The following is a 22,054-nucleotide window of genomic DNA, read 5'->3' as shown; positions in this document are numbered from 1 at the left end:
ATGCGGAGCTCGGGGAGGACCAGTCTGGGCTTGGTCCAGCCTGGCTGGGACTGGCCATTCCTCAAGAGAGGGGGGTTGCCTCCCCCTCCTTCCACTTCCCTTCTTTCATTTTTTCCCTTCTTTCCTTTTCCGTTACTTTCCTTCCTAGGCCATTTCTAACTTAATTCATTTCCTAATTTTTGAGATTTAACTTTATTCTTTCTTCTTATTTTAAAAGTCTTTCCTAAAATTTATAATTTGATTTTATTTTCCTTTATCATTTTAAAAAACTTTTCCTAAAATCTAAAATCTGATTTTATTGTCCTTTTATTCTCCTTCTTATTTTAAGTGTCTCATAAAATAGGTCAATTCTCTTTATAAATTAAAGATAATGTGCTTGGAGTTAGGGGCTTTGTTTTTTAAATATGAATTCAGGTTTTAGCCTTGATATTTTCCCTTTGAGGGTTGTATATGACATCAAGTAGTGCTCATGTTGTCCCTCGCTCGAGGTGGAGATCTTTTCCATGAGTATGGGTGGTGCTCCGGCTGGAGCTCGGCCCCATCAAGATATTTATCTATCTGTCTGTCCTACCTGTTGCTATTCACCGCTTCTCAGCCCTACAACAGACCACCACACCTCAACCCCTGCCTTCCTGCAAGCTGCCACCGATCTCCATGCAGCTTCCCTGCAGACTGCAACCACCTCTGATCCTTCCTAGCTCTTCTAGCTGCCCCTCGAATATTCTGCCAGCTACACTCTTCCTCTTCCAGCCGCCACATCGCCTCCCTGCAGCTTCCCTGCAGGTTGTAGTCAGCCACATTTCAGATTCCAACCATCGACGACTTATCCACTTCCTCCAGCTGCGGTTCGACGCCTCTACATCGGCTGAAATATCTCTAGCCTTTACCGCAATCGTTTGCCTTGCAACATTACCTATGAGCTCCTCTTTGTCAAGATTGTTTAGGTCTTTATTTTTGTATTGTTTGTTTACAATCCTTTGCACTTCTTTTGCAGTTATTTTACTCTTGTTTAAGTCTCCGTTGTATCCTCATCTAATTCCGTAATAAAATTTGTCGTCTTGCGTCATGGTTTGGATTAACTCCAGTATCAATTCTCATCTCAAGAACACTTAACTTAGTTTTATGCTTGTCTTTTTTATAAGTCAAAGTTTTGCGCCATAAAAATTTGTAGGTCTCATCACTATCTTATAAAATTTTCTTTAAGTCTTAGTGGTACTTATCTATCACACAATAGCCCTTATGCATTCCTCCACTTCAACCGAACAACTTGAATCCTATTAATAACATCCTCATCCATACCACTATCACTTTATATAATAAACCTGATATATCTAAAACGATCACAACTTTTAATGATTTGATCACCCATAATTGCAACTCTATCAGTAAATTTACTACTACTAAAATTACATTACATGTATTCATTTTTAGATTTACTCAAACGAAAGCTTTTAGACTCCAATGTAGACCTCCATAATTCAAGTTTTTCCTGGATTCTCTTTAGCCCACAATAAGGATATCATCAACAAAAAACATACACTTAGATACATCCATTTATAAATATCCAATAAGAGCATCCATCACTAAAGCAAAGAAACGAGCTTAAAGCCAAACCCTAAGGAGATTCAACTAAAATAGAAAAATACTTAATCAATCCTCCTTTTAATTATCTCTAATATAAATATCATTAATGATTTAAACATAGATCCTATCAACATCTTTCTTTTCTAAATCTCTAAAAAATTTCTCTTAGAAACTTTATCGTAAGCTTTTTCTAAATCAATAAAAATCATATGTAGATCCACCATACTCTATATTTTTCCATAATAAACTTAGTTTAAATACAATATTAATAAAAAATAAAAATTTGAAAAAAATAATTCTAGATAAATATTTATTTAAAATTTAAATAGTTCATGGAATTCAAGATCCATAATGAATTCATTCTTAATTTCATAATCTTCAAACAAATTATCATATTTATTGCCATTTAATTCATTACAATTTTCTTCTATCTATTAATCTAAAGTATAATATTGCTAAGGCCATAACAACTACTGGCCAAGCCAGTTTTCTATTCATCAAAAGGTGGATATGAACATTCTCAGGTACATCAGAAAATAAAAAACTCATCTTCTCCAAGTACCAAAAACTACAAATCACACTGGTTAAACCATAATTTAAAAAGAAAAAAAAAACTGAGCTGATTCTTCTGCAAAGAAAAAATAAAAATTTGATTTTTACTGCCAACAATCTCTAAATCTGCATCAAAGTGAGATCTTAAAATGGCTTATTCAGCTCAGAAAGCTTCTCTTTCTCCTGTCACACGGCATGGCTGATGAAGAAATTGAAATCATGATGGTAAACTCTTAGCTGCTTCAGCCATGAATCTGCAGCGCTGCAGAGCGTCATTATCTTCTCAATATCTGAATTTTCTGAATTCATCCAAATGTTTCCTTGCATTTTATAGGTTGCGAGGCCATATGGACATAATCTGATGCAGTTTGTGCTCTCCTTTGAATTCCTTCCAAAGTTTGGGGTAGAAGTGCAAGAAATGTCTTTTTTGCAGTCCATGAAAACATTATCTGCATTGATATCACTGATAATTAATAACATGCTATAAGAACACTAATTTCTTGAGAAATTTACATAACACACTACACAATTCCTATGTATTCACATTTCTAACACCCAAAGTTTGATATCTACAAGCAGTATTTCAGTTTTAAAAAGGCATTTATGGTGATATTTTTTGTGTGATGGCAAAGATTTGAGTTGTATGCATGCAAATATGAATATTTAGGTCTTTAGATATGTAAATACATCAGAATTGTGTGGTATGCGTGTAAATGCCCCTAATTTCTTCCATAATCTCTTGGGGGAATTATAATACAAGCCACTGAATTCATAAATCTAAATCTTCATATTTCTTTCTACAATACTCTACACTCTAAATTACATCAGAAACATCATTATCATTACCTAATAAGTATTGATGTTAAGTTCATAGCCAATCATAAAGCTTATGTTAAAAATTGCAAAATAAGTTCAAATTTATATTTATGTTAATTATAATAATTCCTTCTTCAGCCTACATATTGCATACAAAATAATATGTTTTTATTCAAAAAGGCTCATTCAATCATAGGTGAATAATAATTGACATTCAAGCATTGGCGACGGTACACTCCAAAGCGAAAACTTCCTTTTTACATGTTATATGAAATGTTTAATGTAGTAAATATAGTTATAATTATGCCTTCATGGAAAACATATCATGTGATTGCATGTGTAAAATAACTATTAGAAAACACACCCATAAGACAGGTAGATGCAAGTTAACATCCAGGGATTAGGAAGGCATCAAAACAGAGTCAAAAAACAAAATTATAACATGCTTAAAATTTTTCATTGCTATTTGTGTAAAATATGTTGTCAAAAAACAAAATTGTTTGTTCAAGACTAAATAAATTTGAAAATGATTACATCGAATAATTACAATATCGAAAAATTACTTAGATAAAAATCAGAACAAGGTGAAATTTTGAACTATAGCTATTTTACTTTAAATGAACACCACAACAAACATTGAATTTAGTTTCTTAAAGATCAAGCCTGAAATATTTCCCTATAAAGATAATCAAAAGCTTGAAACTGCAAACAAATAGATTTGAATACTCAAGAACACTATGGTAGAAAACAAGTTATTAGAATAAGGGTTGATTCCGAAGAACGCCAAATATTACGGCGTAAGGACCACATTTAGACCTACAAAATGTTTTGTGAATTATGAGAAAAGATGGGGATCAATTAGGAATCTAGCATTGATAGGGCCATGTGATGCAAAATTAAAGCCTTGTGCTTCTAAGGTCCAATATTTAACCAGATAATAAGACAAATAAAAATTAATAATTAATATATATGTATATATATATATATTACTTAAACTGTCTCATAACTATAATTGAGGCTACAAAAAAGTAATGAGGAGATAAGTAGCATTGTCTCAACCATTAAAGGGGCTACTAAAATAATCATAATAGTGGGCCCTCTCATAAACATAAAAGATATTCCCATTTTATTAGTTGTTTATAACTAAAAAGAGGATTGTTAAGCAAATCTCATTAAAAAGGCAAATGAAGAGACAACATAATGGTTTATTCTAAATATGTAGCAAGCATCCATTCTGGTGTTTGATAAAATCAGAATGAAGGTTTAAACAAAAATAAAAATAACAACTTCTAATTTACAAAAGCATCACCTTGAGAAAAATTGCAACTTGGATATAAATTCATATAAATATATATATATATATATTATCAAATAAAATTTGCAAATACCTTGGAAAGAAGATGAGATGGTATGAAATGTCAAGAATGAGGCCGAAAGATCCTTAGCATTCTTGCGAGCGGGAATATGATAGATAGGGTACCTATTAAAATTTTATCATCATAAGATTTGTAAGAAATGAAAAATAAAACAGCTTTCAAGTAACAAAAAGCTTAACTTAAAAACTTCCTTTTGAACACTGAAGCAATCCACAATTCTTGAGCAATTGCCAAGTTCCCCATAAATTTTTTGAAAGAAGATTTACATGCATACCACTAAATTTTTATGTATTTACATATCTAAATATGTCGAGATCAACGAAGAAAGATTCTCCCCATAAATTTTTTGAAGGAAGATTTACACGCATACCACTAAATTTTTATGTATTTACATATCTAACATCCAATATTCAATTTTTACAAACATACCAACTAATTATTAAGAGAGAAGCTACTGATGCTAAAAAATCTGCTTACCAAGCAACAGACATCCAACTTGCAGGTGAAAGATCCACACTCTTAAATGACATCAAACCCGGATAATTTTGAGAAAGCTCTTTCACCTGTAATATCAGATTAAAATTAATTAATAGAAGAAGGTAAGTTTGTAACTAAAACTAATTACATAAACATACCCACGATATGTCAAAAGAAGACATTTGGGTTGTTTGATTCAATGTTACTTGCATGTTCGTATGATGTTAGGTTTATTAGCATGTCTATCTTATCCGTTGAATATTATATTCTGTTCAATTATATTTAAGCAAATCAGAACTATTTGAGTGAGTTATGATTGTGTGAGATCTACAGATGCCACAAAATCGCCTGACATTGTTATAGACAGAAATGAGCGAAGTGCAAAAAAAAACCCCTAACTATTTACATGGGATCATTTTAGTCCGAGAGTCAATAAAAATGTTGAATTAGTCCCAGACTATAAACTGAAGCAAAAAATAATCCTCTATGGGGACTATTTCAACCCATATTAATAGAATTTTGAGACTAAAGTGGCACTTTTATAGACTCTGGATTAAAATACCCCCTGCAAAGAGTCAAATGATCATTTTGTCACTGTCCTTGAATATAAATATATTTTACATTGCAATACATTTGAATTAAACAGCATAATATAACAAATTAAAAAAAAATTGATCTTACTTTGTCCATAAGTGGAATCCTTCCCCAAGGAGGGCAGCATTCCATATAGTGAAAATATAGATAACCCAACCGATTATTCGAACACGAACCATCTTGATCGAAAGATGAGTCCTCCGATGCAGCATCCCATGACCTTGATAGCTTCTCGCTTTCACTATCATCGCTCCACGAATCACTCTCGCTTTCTTCTCCCAAAACCCTGAACATTTGCATCAAAATGTAACTCAGATTATGTTGCAAAAAGAATAAAAATCAAATTTTTATGCATCAACATCCTTAATACCTCAAAGAAGAGAGAGATTTTGTGGTGTAAATCTGGATGGCAGACAAGTAAGGCACGTAGTATTGGACTACAATTTCACCATCAGGGAAGAGGATTGGAACTCCAGCGCCATAAGCACTCCATTCCTTGTACTGATCCCAGAGGTCTCCAAGAGTAAAGTACTCCACCTCCTCTTCCTTCTCAATTGGATGCCAGAGACTGTTCAGATCCCTCATGCATGACTGTTTAAAAAGAACATTTACATTTTCATAAAAAATAAAAAATTAGTTTCAGCAATTTTGGCTATAAAGGAGGCAAAGTCATGGAAATATTCAAAACGATTTGAGTGATAGAACAAAAAGAAGCATATTTTCTATGAAAAAAAACGAATTTTTAAGGCACTTTCACAAATTCAAATTTAAACTCAAATCTTGAAATTTATAACAAAAACCTGACATGTCTTCTTCCTTCTATTCGAATTAAAAACGGTTTCATCGTCATACACACAAACACACAAAGTTGGTCGATAAGGGACTCGATCAAACACTCTGAATAAAGAAGGGGGATTCAAACCAAGCTACAGATAAACAATTTAAAGATAATGAAATTCATGAAGAATTACATAAATATTTCATATGATTAAAAATGAAATTTTTCTAAATGACCTATTTATAAAAGAGAATAAATGTAAATCTTACATAATTGGCCAAGTATTTTAATTACATATAGAATGCATAGTTTGGACTTGGTGCAGCAAGTTATGAAGTGAGCAAATTAGACAAATTTTGAAACCATCTTTGACAAGTTTTTCTGAAGAGAACCGCAACTTGTTCTATACGTGAGCTGCAACTTCTTTTTGGGGAATATCCATAAGTAATGGATGATTTGGTGAGTCCCTAGAGCCAATTTCGAGCTAATTCTTGGTCTAATCCCTCAAGATTAAGCTAAGTGGCTTTAAATTTAAAGAGTTTAGGGTGTTGACAGTGCAAGCCGGCTCAAAATAAACAACTTGACGCATTAGTTTGATTAATTTGAACCAGTTCTACATTAGCGTACACACAGCTTCAAGCACTGGGCTGCAGATCTATAAGAGAAACTTATATGGTCAGCCATAATGACCTGTAACAATTACAGTATTTGCATTTCAATTAATCAACCAAACTCTTCTTCTGTATCACATAGGATAGAAACAGTTACCCGTGATGAAGACAAGCAATTCTTAAACTGAAAAGAGAAATTATGCAGGTAAAAATCAATGGCAAATCATTATGATCTTCAAAGAAGTACAAGAGAAGAAGAAGATACGTTATGTCCTGAGAAAACGATTTCTCGCAGAAAGATACTTAGACGGAGGAAGAAAAAATCAGAAGATAATGAATAATCATTCTACAAGGTAAAATTAAAAGAACATGCCAAAGCATGGGCCAGCTGACCAAAATCATGGAAAAACACACCCTTTTTCTCTTCTTTTGTTTAAGGGAAACGTGTAGAGAGAGAGAGAGAGATCACCTTGGGGAGAGATTGAGAGGCAACTGAAGGAGTGGTGCTGTCGAGGAAGCACTTAAGGTTTGAATGGCTTCTGAAATTCGCTGCCATCATTCTCTCTCTATAGCTTACTGACAAGATCTGTTCCTAATATAACTCCCCTGTTTTTGCCCCGGTTCTCTAATCTCTCTCCTCTTCTATCGACACCATCCAAAACACCTTTCACTGACATAAAAATTCATTCCTCTTTCCCCGACAAAAAGAAAAAAAGAAAAGAGACCAGAAAAAAGAGAGCTAAAAATGAACTGCAGAAAAACAGAAAAAAAAGGACAAATCTTCCTTCTCGCTTTCTCTCCTTCTTCCCCACTATAATACTGCAACTTCTTCTACAACAGAGTAACAGAAGAAGAAGACAACGAAGAGAAAGAAGCGAATAAAAATGTTGTGAAACAACTCCACATTCACGACAACCTCAGATTACCCACTGAAGTACTCTAATTTTCGAAACCACCGATGCCTGTCATCAATACTCTTCCTTTCTCTCCCAAACTGTTTGCTATATAAGAACTCCACAGAAGTGGTGAAACAAAATCCCTTCTCTTCCCTAGCACTTACAGTCCTCTCACCACCAGAAAAGATTGCGCCTTTTTCTCTGTTCTGAACTAGAAGGACGAGCCAAAGCAGGCAGGCACAAGGAAAAACCCAAATATCTCTTTCTGTCTCTCTCTCCTTTCAATCAGAGCCCCGTTCTCTTCGCCGCTTGGGCTGCTGCTCCGCTGTTGGGCATTTCCTCTCCTTTATTGCAGTTTTGTCCGAATCGTCACTGCCGTTATCTGTAGGGTAGATATGCAATAACGTATTAAAAGACTGGACTTTTTTGAGTTTCAGAAACAGAAGAGGAAAAAGATGAGAGTTTCCTTCCAGAAATTGACTATAACTGGCGATGAAATTCCAAAACCAGCAACTGAATTATTCCGAGGGGTTTTACCTTAATTTGAAGGCGGTTAGCATGCCCTTCAATGAGATGACTGTATTCGGTTAATTGTTCAACAATGGAGCGAAATTATATCAAACTTCATCCTCTTCCTACCCCCCTCAACAATGAAATATATATCTTTTAATTGGTGAGTATTAATTAGTTTGGGATGTTTTAGTTTTTAGTCAATGGCTTTCAATAAACGCTGTCAACTGAAATGAGCTGGTCAAAACGAAACATCAATTTAAATGATTTTAAATGTTTTTAAATAAAATCTTTAATGTTGTATGGAAGGTTTTTTTTTTTGAAAAATAATGTGGCTCATATTAATGACTAGGGCTGCCAATCTGGCTCGTTTTTCGCGAACAGCTCGTGTTCGGCTCGTAAAAAATCTCGTGTTCGGCTTGAACACTAATAATTTTTTAAGCTCGAATTGTAAACGAGCCGAACACGAACATAAGTTTGTTCGCTCATGTTCGGCTCGAATTGACTCGAAAATAAATAATTAAATAAATATATACATAATAAATATTCATAAAATTAAATATTATAAATTTTAATTAATTAGTTTTTTTAAAAATTGTCATATTTTATAAAATTTAATTCTTTAAATTATTATATACAATAAAATATTAATAATAATATAATAATAATATATTACTAATACTTATATAATATTCTTCTAATCTTACTTCTCATGTATTATCGAATAATCATAGGCTTAAAGCCTTAAAGTATTATATATTTATATAATAATATAATATTAGTTTTATAATTAAAATATTATAACATATATAGTATCTAAAAAAACCCTAACCCCGCCTCCCCATTCCTCTCCGCTCTCTCGAACTTTCTCACTTTCAGCTGCCTCTCGCACTCTCCCTTTAACTCTTCTTGTTTTTCTTTTGAAAATTCTTTCGATCGACGACAGCAACAACTTAGGGTTTGTCGTGGGTTTGTTGTCTCCGTTCATCTTCTAATATCGACTTGTATATCTCTTCGGATAGTTAGTGACTCGGTGTTGGCTCAATTGCTCTGTATTCTTGCTTGGTCGCTCGTTTGGTTACCTAGGTGTTATCTCTGAGTATCTTCTCTCTAATATTTTATATTATCTTCTGGTTCGCTTCTTATCTTATATTTACTTAAATTTATTTTACATTTATTTTGATTTTTTTAGGGAAACCTAGCTTTGTTTGGGTTTTTGGCAGGATCGCAGTGCAGCTTCGCATATTGCATTTATATTTTTTTTTTCTATGGATGAGAATATGAGATCCGATCTAAGTGTTTTGTTGTGAAATTTAGTTCGGCGTGCATTCTGTGGTGAATCATTATGGGGTTCGTTTATTGCTTCTAGATCAGAATTTTTTTGGTAAAGAATACTATGCTTCTTTCCTTTAGCTTTTCAAAACAATAACATATGTTTTCCTTTAGCTTTTCATCCAGTTGATATTCTTGTATTTTTGTCTATGATTTCCAGTTGATGCTACAAGTTATGTTTATAAAGCAAGATCGCATATGAATACTTGAGTTCAAGTTATGTAGATTAGTCTTGTTGTGAAATTTAGTTCGGCTTGCATTGTGTGGTGAATCATTATGTGGTTCGGCTATTGTTTCTAGATCAGAATTGTTGGGACTGCTTTATAATGGTAGACATATCATAATGGGGACATATCATAATGAGGACATATCATAATGATTAATGAGAAGCATTACATATGTTATATACAATAAAATATTAATAATAATATATTACTAAAACTTATATAAGATTCTTCTCAGGTATTATCATGGGCTTTCTCGAATAATCATGGGCTTAAAGTATTATATATTTATATAATAATATAATATTAGTTTTATAATTAAAATATTATAACATATATAGTATCTAAAAAAAACCCTAACCCCGCCTCCCCATTCCTCTCGGCTCTCTCAAACTTTCTCACTTCATCCTTCCTCTCTCTCTCTCTCCACATCTCCTTGTTCTTCTTTCGAAAATCATTTCGGCCGATGGCCGCAACAACTTAGGGTTTGCTGTATTCGTTCGTTTTTTAATATCGACTTATATATCTCTTCGGATAGTTAGTGACTCTGTGTTGGCTCGATTGCTCGGTATTCTTGCTTGGTCGCTCGTTTGGCTACCTAGGTGTTATCTCTGAGTATCTTCTCTCTAATATTTCATATTATCTTCTTGTTCGCCTCTTATCTTATATTTACATAAATTTATTTTACATTTATTTGGATTTTTTTAGGGAAACCTAGCTTTGTTTGGGTTTTTGGCAGAATCACAGTGTAGTTTCGCATATTGCATTTATATATTTATTTTTATTTTCTATGGATGAGAATATGAGATCTGATCTAAGTGTTTTGTTGTGAAATTTAGTTTGGCGTGCATTCTGTGGTGAATCATTATGGGGTTCGCTTATTGCTTCTAATCAGAATTTTTTTGGTGATGAATACTATGCTTCTTTCATTTAGCTTTTCAAAACAATAACATCTATTTTCCTTTAGCTTTTCATCCAGTTGATATTCTTGTATTTTTGTCTATGATTTCCAGTTAATGCTACAAGTTATGTTTATAGAGCAAGATCGTTTATGAATACTTGAGTTCAAGTAATGTAGATCAGCCTTGTTGTGAAATTTGGTTCGACTTGCATTGTGTGGTGAATCATTATGTGGTTCGGCTACTGTTTCTAGATCAGAATTGTTGAGACTGTTTTATAATGGTAGACATATCATAATGGAGACATATCATAATGATTAATGAGAAGCATTACATATTCAGTGGTGATTCGGCTATTGCTTCTAGATCAAATCTTTTTTTTGTGAAGAATATTATGCTTCTTTCCTTTAGCTATTCAAAACAATAACATTTGTTTTCCATGTGTTATGGAAGTTGAATACTAGGGTTTATAAGCAAGAAAATGAATGAACACACTGTTCACGAGCCGAACACGCTGTTCACGAGCCATTTCGAACATGAGCCGATTTCGAACATGAGCCAATTTCGAACGAGTCGAACACGAGCCTAGCTTGAGATCGCTCAGGCTCGACTCGTTTACAACCCTATTGATGACTTGAATTAATGGGCTATGAATCCTTTAGCATGTCATTTTTTTTAATCTTTTTTTTTAATTTTAAAAATATTTAATATAAAATAAAATGATCATTGATCTAACTCTTGCTCAATAGAAAAACATTGATGAAGATTATAATAATTTCAATGGATGGACCCAATGATTTATGTATTGAATTTTTAAAATATAAAGTGACAAAAATATAAAAATGTAAGCTTTATGGCCATTTTGCTAATCTTATTGAGATGTTCTCTACATTGAGATAATGCACTATAAAGCCCAATAAAAAAAATGAGTTTTTAGAGCTTGTTAAGGTAAATCTTTGGAGCATATGATCACAATTGAAGAGATTAAAGTCAGTTCAGACAAAATAGAAGTAATTTTGGAGACAGACCTCTCTAATATTAATACAATAAGTCATAAAGTGTATTGAGCAGTTGATCATTTTTATTGTTTTATTTTAGATTATGTTAGAAAAATGATGATCTTTAGAGAGTTGTGGAAGACAAATAAATCAATTATTTACAATGAAGGTTAAAAAAATTTATTTCAAAACTTGAAGTATTGTATTTCCGAACCTCCCATTACCAATAATCTAAAACCTTGAAAGCCTTTGCTATTATTATTTAGAGTCAACATTTAGCTAAAATTTATAAAAATCATTTATTTGTTTCCAATTGTTTAGGACGAAGACTGGAGATTGTGTATGAAGTATTTATGTGAGTTATATTATTTATTATGTGAGTTTGAAATATATATTTTGGTTGATTTCGACTGACGGCCGCAACAACTTATATCATTTATTATGTGAGTTTGAAATATATATTTTGGTTGTCATGATGAAATAAATATGTGATTGATTTTATTTTTTTATCTGAACCCGACTATATTCTTGGAATAGAGCATTAACAACTTCTTTTGTTTTTATAACAATTGGCCATTGTATGATACAAGTAAGATGATATCATCATATATTTTATCATGGATTTTCATATCAAGGCATGTGCATAATATTTTATGAATGCTTATTTATCAACTGATCATATATAAGTCTTTGTACTTATTTCCTATATGATAAATTAATTTAGTTGATAAGCTAGTGTATTGGTATATTAATACTATTGTGAAATTTAATGGAGTGCTCAAGGTGATCATGCTAGATTGTAATGATTGCCTCATGATATTTTTGATAGATAAGAAGACTTTGCTATAAAGTTGAATTTTAAATGATTTTTCATTCCTTAATATGTGGATAGGTTGAAAGGGTGATACAATCATTGGAGGACTTACTAAGATTATGTAGGTAATGCTTTGGAGGTGATTAAGAGAATCATGCACCTTAGATTCAATTTGCTCGCGATAATCTTTTTTAATCTAATATGATGAATGACACCATATGAAGTATAGTGTGGTAAAGAATACATAAATAACACTTGGAATAACTAATGACATGGTACTTTAGGAAGATCACACTTATTTCAACAAATTAGAAGTAGTACAAATGAATTTTATATTGATGGTTGCGCATATGAAATGACAAGTTAAGCCAATATAACCTACAAGGTTGTATATTTGTTCATTTTTTAATTAATTTTGATGGCAGGTCTAATGTGATATGTTAAACTTATAGTTATAAATGTATTATGGTGATGATTTCAATTGATATTCTACTCATCACAACCCATCTTGAAGTGTTCTATTGTAATATAGATGTTAAATTGTGTTGGGCAATGACATAGCCAACCTCTCTTAAAATTGGAGGTACATATAAATAACTTAAAGTTATCGTGAACATCCTATAAAATAATAGTGAGCAAATTCTAAGATTTTGATGTGTATAATGTTGTATGAAAATTAGAATAATTTTTCATCTAAAAAAAGAGAGTTGGCCACATGACCTTTAATAAATGAGTGATCAAAAGAAAGTCAGGAACATAGTATAAATATAAAAACATAAAGGTTAATTAAATGATATTCCCAAAAAAGATCATGAGTTTAAATTTCTTTATGATTCAATGATTTTGGCCTAATTTTAAATCTATTTTAGATGTTAAAATATGTCTAATTAAAGAATCTTATTAGATTTGGGGAGTGAAGTTATAGTTTTTTTTTCCTTACTAAACTCTTACGTTTTTGAATTAACATTAGATAGCCCAAATTTTGTCTTCCCATGATTGGGAAGTTGATTGGTTGATGTTGTCCTTAGGCTTCCTTGATGGACCCTTCAAATTCTAAAGCTTGTTCATGTTATGGTTTGGGAGTTTACGACAATATGCAAGTTCATATAGACTAAAATAATTTTAAGAAATTATTTTTTTTTGCGCAAATTTAAGTTCACAAAAAAAGTTGTGTCATAGACCATCATTTTTACATTGAATGATTCTTCTTTGACCCAAAAAAAAAAAAAAAAAAAAAAAAGCAAAAAAATACTCATAATAAGATGCTTATAAATGTTGCAAGAACTCAAAAAAGTTGATATGAATAAATGAATCATGTAAGCAAGCAAAATATAAGATGATCTAATGCCATGGACGTGATGTTGGTAGGCATGCAAATGGCTAATTGGTTTTTCCCATAAAAAGCTGGCTAGAGAGATAATAATGTTGGATGATCAATATTCATGTTGTCTTTATGTGTGATCCATAAGTCTCCTGATGTTCCAGGGAATGGACCTCATTGAACCTACCTAACTCAATACTCTCCCTTTTTTAATCATTGAAATTATTACGATCAGCTTGCCATTTTGGCTTTAGTTTTTTAAAATTTTAAAGTTTGTTTAATCATAAAAAAAAAAAAAAACTTTTGGAGGTTTCAAGTTTAGCCTTTCTTTTGTGTTTTTAGATGAGAAATTCACATAGATCTTAGTGTTTGATCTAAGACATTTTCATGACACTAATATTTATAAAACCAGTCATAATTATAAAATGATATTTTGTTGTGAGAGGTAACCTAAAACAATAAATTAGTAGATCCCAAACCAATTAAGAACGCCACAACACAAGGAGATGATAATCTTCTTTCATAAATGTATTATTAATAATAATCATGTAGTCATGAAAAAGCTATTAGTGCAATGTGAACATTTTTAGGGGCATTTATAAACATACCAACCAATTCCTATATATTTACATAACTAAGCATTTATCGTCTCCTACTATCAGCATTAGGCATGCCCAACATCTACCTATATACACTTGTTGACAATTGCTGAGTTAGATTGATGTGCATCATCAGTAGACTATTTTGTCTATCCATTGTCCTTCATTTTTTTAATCGGCAATCCTTGCTTTCACATTATCGTTGCAAATGGTTTAGGTCAAAATATGTATAAATTTAATATTTTTAAAATAATAATAATAATTTTTAATGTGGCTGCCAGCTAATGGAGATTGCGTTTGAAGTAATTTAAGAAATAAAATTAAAATATGATTACATTAAATATAAATTAAATATTTAAAGCATAAAATCATTAAAATTTGGGGGAAATAATATTTTAATATTATTTTTATATAAAAACAAAAAAAAAAGATAAAATGTATGATTAAATTAAATTTAAATTTATAAATTTATTTTTTAAAAAACATGGTACGTATAAAATTAATATTATTTTATCTTATCTTATTAGTATTTTATAGTTTTTGTGCTCGCCTGAAACGAGCACGCGTACGACCATAGCGAAGGATCGCCACGTGTGTACTCCACGTGCCGCACGTTGGCTTCTCTCACTTTCTGCAGCCACATTCAGTAGCTGTGCTAATGGGCCCTACCCAGCCAAGCCTTCCCTTATTGTGAATGTGAAATGACTCATATACCCTGCTCTGGGATGACGCTCACTTGCGGCGGCTCGTCTTCGAAGAAGCTAAGAATTTACCATAGTGCCCTTAACTGAAATTTTATTTTTTGGGTTAGGTTTAAGGGCTCTTTGGCTATTTCTGAAATTTAATTTATCAGGATTTACTAAATTTTAAAATAATTAATCTATTTCTAAAAATGAATTTAGTCTATTTTAAAATAATTAAACCGCAAAAATTATTTGAAAATTTCTAATTTTATTACTTTTACTTATTAGAATACATTAACTTTTGATTATTAATAAGAAAAATTATCAAACTAATTATTTATTAATGGAAATAGGTTAATAATTATCGATTAATTTTAGTTAAAAATTTCATTATAATAATTGATCATTGTTTTAATTTTTATTAAAAATTAATGACATTTTTATTAACTAATTATTAAATAATTACATAGAAATTTATTTAATTATAAGTAATCTCATAACATAACAATTAATTATTTTTTATCCATCAATTAAATTAATAAAAGTGAGGATTCACATACATGTCACTCAATTCTTATGCATTCATACCTATCTAAAACCAAAACTATATTTTTTAACATACATTTCACATTTCTAATGTATGAAAATATATATTTTATTTTTTAGATTTTAAAATGATTTTATTTTTGGTGTGATAATAACAAAATTGAGTAAAATAAATATAAAAAATAAAAGTTTAGATGTTAGATTTGCAAATGCATAAGAATTAGTTAGTATGTATTAAAATATTAACTTAAAAAAAATCATGAGTTATGCTTAAAACACACAATGCAGTGTAACATGGAAGAGCAATGTAATAATCTAAATTGTAATTCTTTCCCATTAGGCATGACTTCTATGCATTGCATGTTTATCTGATTTTCAGCTAACATTATTTTCATGCAGGTCGAGTTTTTTGGAGTCTTTTTTTTTTTTTTTCTTATGCACTTTTTAGAGTCTTTAGGAGTGTTTTTTGTTAGAAATAAGAAACATGTATAGGTTTCGAGGTGTCGGACGGGCGAAACTACGCGACGGGGAACAAGAGCTGCTTGCTCGTGTTCCGTGCCTTAATTCTAAATTTCATTTATGTATAGAATTTCGACTAGACGTATACTTATGCGGTGTCTTGCTTTTTTTTTTCTGGGGTATATCATCAATCGAGCAGCACTGACCTTTTATTATTTTATATTTGGCTTCTTTATTGCTTTTCTTGCATGCTTGTGTGCATGAAAGTGATTTTGTCGTTATTTGATTGTGGTTTGTCTGGGAACCTTGCGTTACAATTTATGTTGTTTATGACCTAAAATTTTATAAATTCTCTACAAAATTCTAAAAGAATAGCAAAGAAATTAAAATTTAGGATTAAACTATTTTTGACTTTTAAAACCTATTTTTTATTTTACTACATGGCCTTCGAGCCGAACTTTAGATGAGTTGCATGCATGACTATCACTCAAGTCGTTCTAATAGGGCCTCCTCATTAGGTATTAAATAGATGAATGATAATTGTATCATATTGCATGTCCCGAGGAGAAGCCCCAATGCTTCTCTAACTCAACTGACCAACTATATGTTTATACTTAGATGATTGTCTAGTGCACTGAGAGTGTTAGTGGCTTCCCCGACCCAGACGAGGTGTGAGTCCTTTGTTGGGAGTGTTTACGGATTTGTAGCTGAACCTCCATTTCTCTTTCTTTCTTGCAACATCCTTGCTAGTTTGGCGTGTATAAGTCACACATCTTGGAGCTTCACCTGATAGTCATAAGATAGACTTTGTTCCTTTGTCCTTAAGGCTACCGAGGTTCTCATGGACGATGCAATTCACAAATTGCTGATTTGGGATCTTTGGACTTGTTGGGTCGACTACCTTCACGACCACGAAAACTTAGGGCCTTAGTGGTTTGGGATAACAGGTATGTGGTGCCCCGATCTGTTATCTTTACATGTTAGAGATTACTCATGTTTTCTTTTGACTGCGCAATTTGAGCCCTGTCACTCCTCTTGTTGTTGTTGATATCATCTTGACGGTCTGATTACCAATGAGTTGTTGCACATTTAGGAAATGATGATTTGTCCTCTACTTTTATAACTTATCAGGATGATTCATTTATTTGCAGGTTCCTTATGCCGATGTGCCCGTTATCCATGTAGGACTATGAGAGACTTGCTCTCTGTCCCATGACTTAGCATGAGTTTTGAAAACATAGAAGTATTCCCCTGCAAAATAACTGTCCTTTGATAGCCCTTTGCTAGCTGTCAATTTAAATGTAAGGGAAAATCCTTGGAACAAGTGTATTTTTGGGCAACCCCCAAGATGTAATTAACTAAGTAAGATAAGTTCACTTGGGTGCAATCTGGATTCCATAATAGGCAAACACACTTAAATCTATGGTTATGAGTAGTTTTCACAGACATTCTTTTACGGATATTTGACACAAGTAATTTCGGTCTGATTTTGATTAGACGTATGTGCTTGACCTATTCTTGCGAGGTTTGCTGCAAAGAAGTTCTCCACGCTCTTTCTCTTGTCTGTCCGCCTTTATCGTAAGCCCCTCTTTTCTGGTTCCACTCTTCTCGTGATCATTCACATGATCTGGAAGAAATACTTATTTAGAAAATAGAAGTATATGATGATAGACAAACTGACGACTCCTTTAAAATAAAAGAAAGAAATGAAAATATGTTTTTTTTCAACCAAATAGTCAATAATAGTTGTTCATCCATAAACTCAACATGAAAAAAATAGCGAATAATATTGGTCAATTATTTTGTTGATTTTAACAAGTTGTCTTGTAGTGATATTCACAAGAAATTAAGATAGAAATCAAATTTTGTATTCTTATATTATCTAAGTAAGAGGAAGAATAAAATTATAAAATCGTACTTAAATAATATATTATTTTAGCTGTGGTGGGTCTCAGGATTTTATTCCTTTTCAGTTTTTTCACATAAGAGTTGTAATGTCTCATATGACTTTTTCTTACATGTATGCGTATCACAATAATATTTTTAGCTCCTAATAATCAACATACATATTTGTAATGATGCTTTATCCAGTAAATTGATGTTTATAGAGTAGTTAATTATATATGTTGGTTTTTATGGATAAAAAAGCTATTCAAATTTTATCATGATATGTCATCAATAAATCCATTTGATCAAAGACTACTCTTAAATAAATGAATTGGAAACTTTGGAAAGTGAATTTGGGACTACTTAAGCTTGAAGAGTTATTAAGAATTTTTCATCACCTAGCATGAATCTCGAGGCACCTTTAAACAATAATTTTGGATTCAAATTCAAGCTCATTCAGGTCCCCGACTTTAATAAGGTCATGATCAAGTTAATTATCTCTTTTAGTTGAACCGTAGATACTAAATTGGTGTGACTTGAGTCCAATTAAGCCAAAGTTAAGCCATTAAAGCACTTTTGAAGGTTTTGGATCATCAAGTAATTATCAAATGAACTCCAAATTTGAAATATTTATTTTCAAATCGAGCGTCTCGAAAGAAGGAATCTAACGAGCTTAAGCTCGCTTCATTCTGAGGTCATTAAGGCCCTCAAACCGTTAAAACAAACCCTCTTTCATTAAGAGGGTTGTCCTATCATGTGGTTGGGAAACCTATAAATAGCTCCTCTCTTTCACTTGAGAGGGGAAAGAGAAGAGAAGGAATTATTAAGTCTATTATGGACTTAAGACACGACAATTAACTTCAGGCATTCTTAGTAGTTGACCACCGTCTGTTAATTATCGTCGACCACTGTCGGTGACTACTGCTTACTAACATTGTATTATAAATATGACAATAATGTATTATGTTATATTGAAGGTCTGGCGATAACTTTCAATCTTCATAACCTTTGACATACGTCGTCGCTTTATTCAGGCTATCGACGACCACTACTATGACCGTCATAGTCAAAATTGGGTGATTGTTCCCAAGTTTTGTGTTTTTCTGTACGTTTTATACCAACAAACAATGTTTCTGGTGTAAAATTGTACATTGATCCTGAGAGAATGACTCCTACCAGCAACTATGAATTATATTGTTAACTGTTATTATTACAACTTTCAACTATGGCTTATGCGGCCAATTACCATTGTTATAAATTCTTTGGCCAACAAACGCTATTGTAGTCACCGACTACGACTTTTGTGACTAACCAACGTTATTGCACTCACCAACTATGATCTATGTGGTCAACTACTAATGGTGCAACTTCCAACTACGTCATATTGGCTAACTATCTCTATTGTAGTCTCCAACTATCGCTACCAAAAAAAGAAGTTTTCGCAACACTTTATATATGCACCCACACAGATAAAAATTCCTGTTATGTTCGTTGCAACGAATTTTAAATCACTGTGATTACTAGCGTTGTAAAGTTTTTGTCAGCGATTTTAAATATTTTTATGTGATTTTCTTAATATTCCTAGCAACGCTTTTTAAAAGTGTTATTAAATAAGTGCTGTCAAAAAAACTTTTTTTTAGTAGTGTACACTCTTTGTGGCCAGCTAACGTTATTTCAATCATGAAGGATGACCTATGTGGTCAAGATCTACTAGTGTAGATTCAACTATGGCCTCTGTAGTTGACACTCGCTATTATAGCCACCGATTACAACTTTCATGATCAACTACATTTGTTGCAGCTCAATTGCTACTATTATATGGTTGAACAACTATTGTACATCTACAGTTATCAGCATTGCAGTTCTTCTTCTCCGATTTAGGAAAACAGTGTACATAAGTGCTTACAATCATATAGTGAATTATTTTAACTAAGCTAGGTCGACTTTTCCATGGTTTTTCCATATAAAAAGTTTTGGTGCTTACTTTTCATTTATCAGTGTATGTTGGATATTCATACAACGTTAAGATGTTAAATTATCACTCAATCATCACATGTCTTTTGACACACAACAAAGCTCAAATTTCGACAAACTCATATCTAAAATAGACAGTTCAATGAAACAAATCAAACAACACTAATAATATTTTGATCTAAATCTAACAATCTTAAAGCAATCACTCTAAATATAGTTAAAAATTTTATGACATATTTTAATATGCAAAATTTAGTGATTAAAATGAGCATTCGATTAACATATCATTAAAATATTTAATTTTCTAATAAATGATCTTCGACTAATGAAATTAACACAAGTTATTTGATGGAATAATTAAGAACATTTTAGCTATTAAAATATGACTCCTAAAAATTAAAAATACCTTTTCATTTCACATAAATTGCATGGAAAAACCTTGGAGCCAGACCTGAACTTTAGGCAAAAGAGAGCTCTGCTTGATGATCGACATGAGTAATCATCACCGTCAACCGCTATTTTACTTATTACAATCTTATGAGTGTCATTTTTGGGTCATCATCATCAATTATAATCACCTAACTGTTACCCCCTATCATAATCTCCCAATTTCTTTTCCTTAATCACAATTGTCACTAACTGCTGGCATCCATCACCAATACTTGATCACAATTGTCTGCACACTATGATTATTTGACCACAAGTATTACACTATCTTCGCCCATCATTGTATTATTACTGATCATCATTAACCAACTTCACCGCTTAGTATTGCCAAATTCATTAATGCACTCCATCACCAATAGAACTAATATACAATGATACCTACCTCATGGCTAGCTTCTTATGATTATTTTTAAATTTTAATTGTATTTATTAATTAGGTTTTTAAAATTACTTTTAAGCTATAATTGTATTTATTAATTAGGTTTATTTATTTATATTTAAAGTGTATCAATTAAATCAGTTAGGCATCGTCTCCTCGCCATAATTATGATGTTGATGTCGCCAATGCGTTGACAGCTAGTGAAGATTATAAATGCTAAGGCGACGATGCTAGTGGGAACAAGTGTGTCCATCCACATACAGTGCTATTGGTAATTTCACACTTATTTAATTTAAATTAAATTAAGAAATCACGTCAAATCTAATTTATAAAAAATATATATCATTTTTAATGTGTAATAAAAATTTGTGACAATAAAATAAACATTTTATGTAAAATTTTACTCAGTGGTGATTAAAATAAAAAATATAAAAACACTTGGGACGTGAAATAAAATTATGATGTGAGTGTATTTAGTATTTGTGATTAAATTCACTTAAATATTAAAATAAAATTCTACTAATAATATTATATATATATATATATATATATATATATATGTATTGCATCACCAAACTATCAAAATTTATGATGATTTTTTGAGAGATACCGTCTGCTTGGGATAATTTTCTGTCTGTTTTATTTTTCAGACCGTCACATAGGGGTGTCAAGTCAAGTTAATGGGTCAGGTTTGGGACCAACTTGAAAATGACCCGACCTATTTCGGGTCAACCAGAACCCGACTTGAATAATAATGAGTTGACTTCTCAGACCCAAACCCAACTAAAAAAATACTCAGGTCAGCCCTAACCCTAATTTTTTTAGTAGTATTCGAGTCGTTAGTGTGTGGTCAATCTTTGACACCTAGGGGTATCAATTTAGGTCAACATGTAGGGTTTCAGTCGAACCTAAAAATGACTTGACTCTAAATAAGTTAACTAAACTCGACTCGAATAATAAATGGGTCGTAATTTCTTAAACGCGTCTCAAAAAATATGCACGCCAATCTTAACTTAAATTTTTCGAGTTGAGTTCAAGTAGTGTTGATGTGTCGGGGTGTGTGGTCAATCTTTGACACCTAGGGGTATCAATTTAGGTCAACATGTAGGGTTTCAGTCGAACCTAAAAATGACTTGACTCTAATTGGGTCAACTAAACTCGACTAGAATAATAAATGGGTCGTAATTTCTTAAACGCGTTTCAAAAAATATGCAGGCCAGCCTTAACTTAAATTTTTCGAGTTGAGTTCAAATAGTGTTGATGTGTCGGGTGTATTTTTATTTCGACTCCCCCACTAC

At 31.9% G+C, this 22,054-nt stretch overlaps 1 protein-coding gene across 2 annotated transcripts; it reads right to left on the bottom strand.

The window, feature by feature from the left end:
* Positions 1-2,121: 2,121 nt before the first annotated feature.
* Positions 2,122-8,318, bottom strand: LOC110019514. 2 transcript variants are annotated; one of them, XM_020717193.1, is made up of 7 exons: positions 8,222-8,318; positions 7,258-8,066; positions 5,770-5,990; positions 5,487-5,685; positions 4,806-4,891; positions 4,341-4,432; positions 2,122-2,585 (listed from the first exon to the last, which is right to left on the bottom strand). In XM_020717193.1, the coding sequence occupies exons 2-7, from the start codon at positions 7,345-7,347 to the stop codon at positions 2,323-2,325; spliced, it is 951 nt and encodes a 316-aa protein (XP_020572852.1). In that variant the 5' UTR covers positions 7,348-8,066; positions 8,222-8,318; the 3' UTR covers positions 2,122-2,322. The 2 variants fall into 2 exon arrangements, with proteins under 2 accessions (XP_020572852.1, XP_020572853.1); XM_020717194.1 differs by having other exon boundaries at positions 7,849-8,066.
* Between the last annotated feature and the right edge of the window lie 13,736 nt (positions 8,319-22,054).

The sequence above is a fragment of the Phalaenopsis equestris genome, unplaced genomic scaffold (assembly GCF_001263595.1).
Source record: "Phalaenopsis equestris unplaced genomic scaffold, ASM126359v1 Scaffold000060, whole genome shotgun sequence".
Lineage (NCBI taxonomy): Eukaryota > Viridiplantae > Streptophyta > Magnoliopsida > Asparagales > Orchidaceae > Phalaenopsis > Phalaenopsis equestris.
The sequence above is the reverse complement of the archived record's forward strand: the minus strand, read 5'-3'. Positions and strand labels throughout refer to the sequence as shown.

Excerpts from the sequence above, each read along its gene's own strand:
- LOC110019514 (XM_020717193.1), bottom strand. The coding sequence starts at position 7,347 with ATGATGGCAGCGAATTTCAGAAGCCATTCAAACCTTAAGTGCTTCCTC. Across the intron at positions 4,892-5,486 it reads GGATTCCACTTATGGACAAA|GTGAAAGAGCTTTCTCAAAA; the intron begins GTAAGATCAATT and ends CTGATATTACAG. Across the intron at positions 4,433-4,805 it reads AGTTGGATGTCTGTTGCTTG|GTACCCTATCTATCATATTC; the intron begins GTAAGCAGATTT and ends AAATTTTAATAG.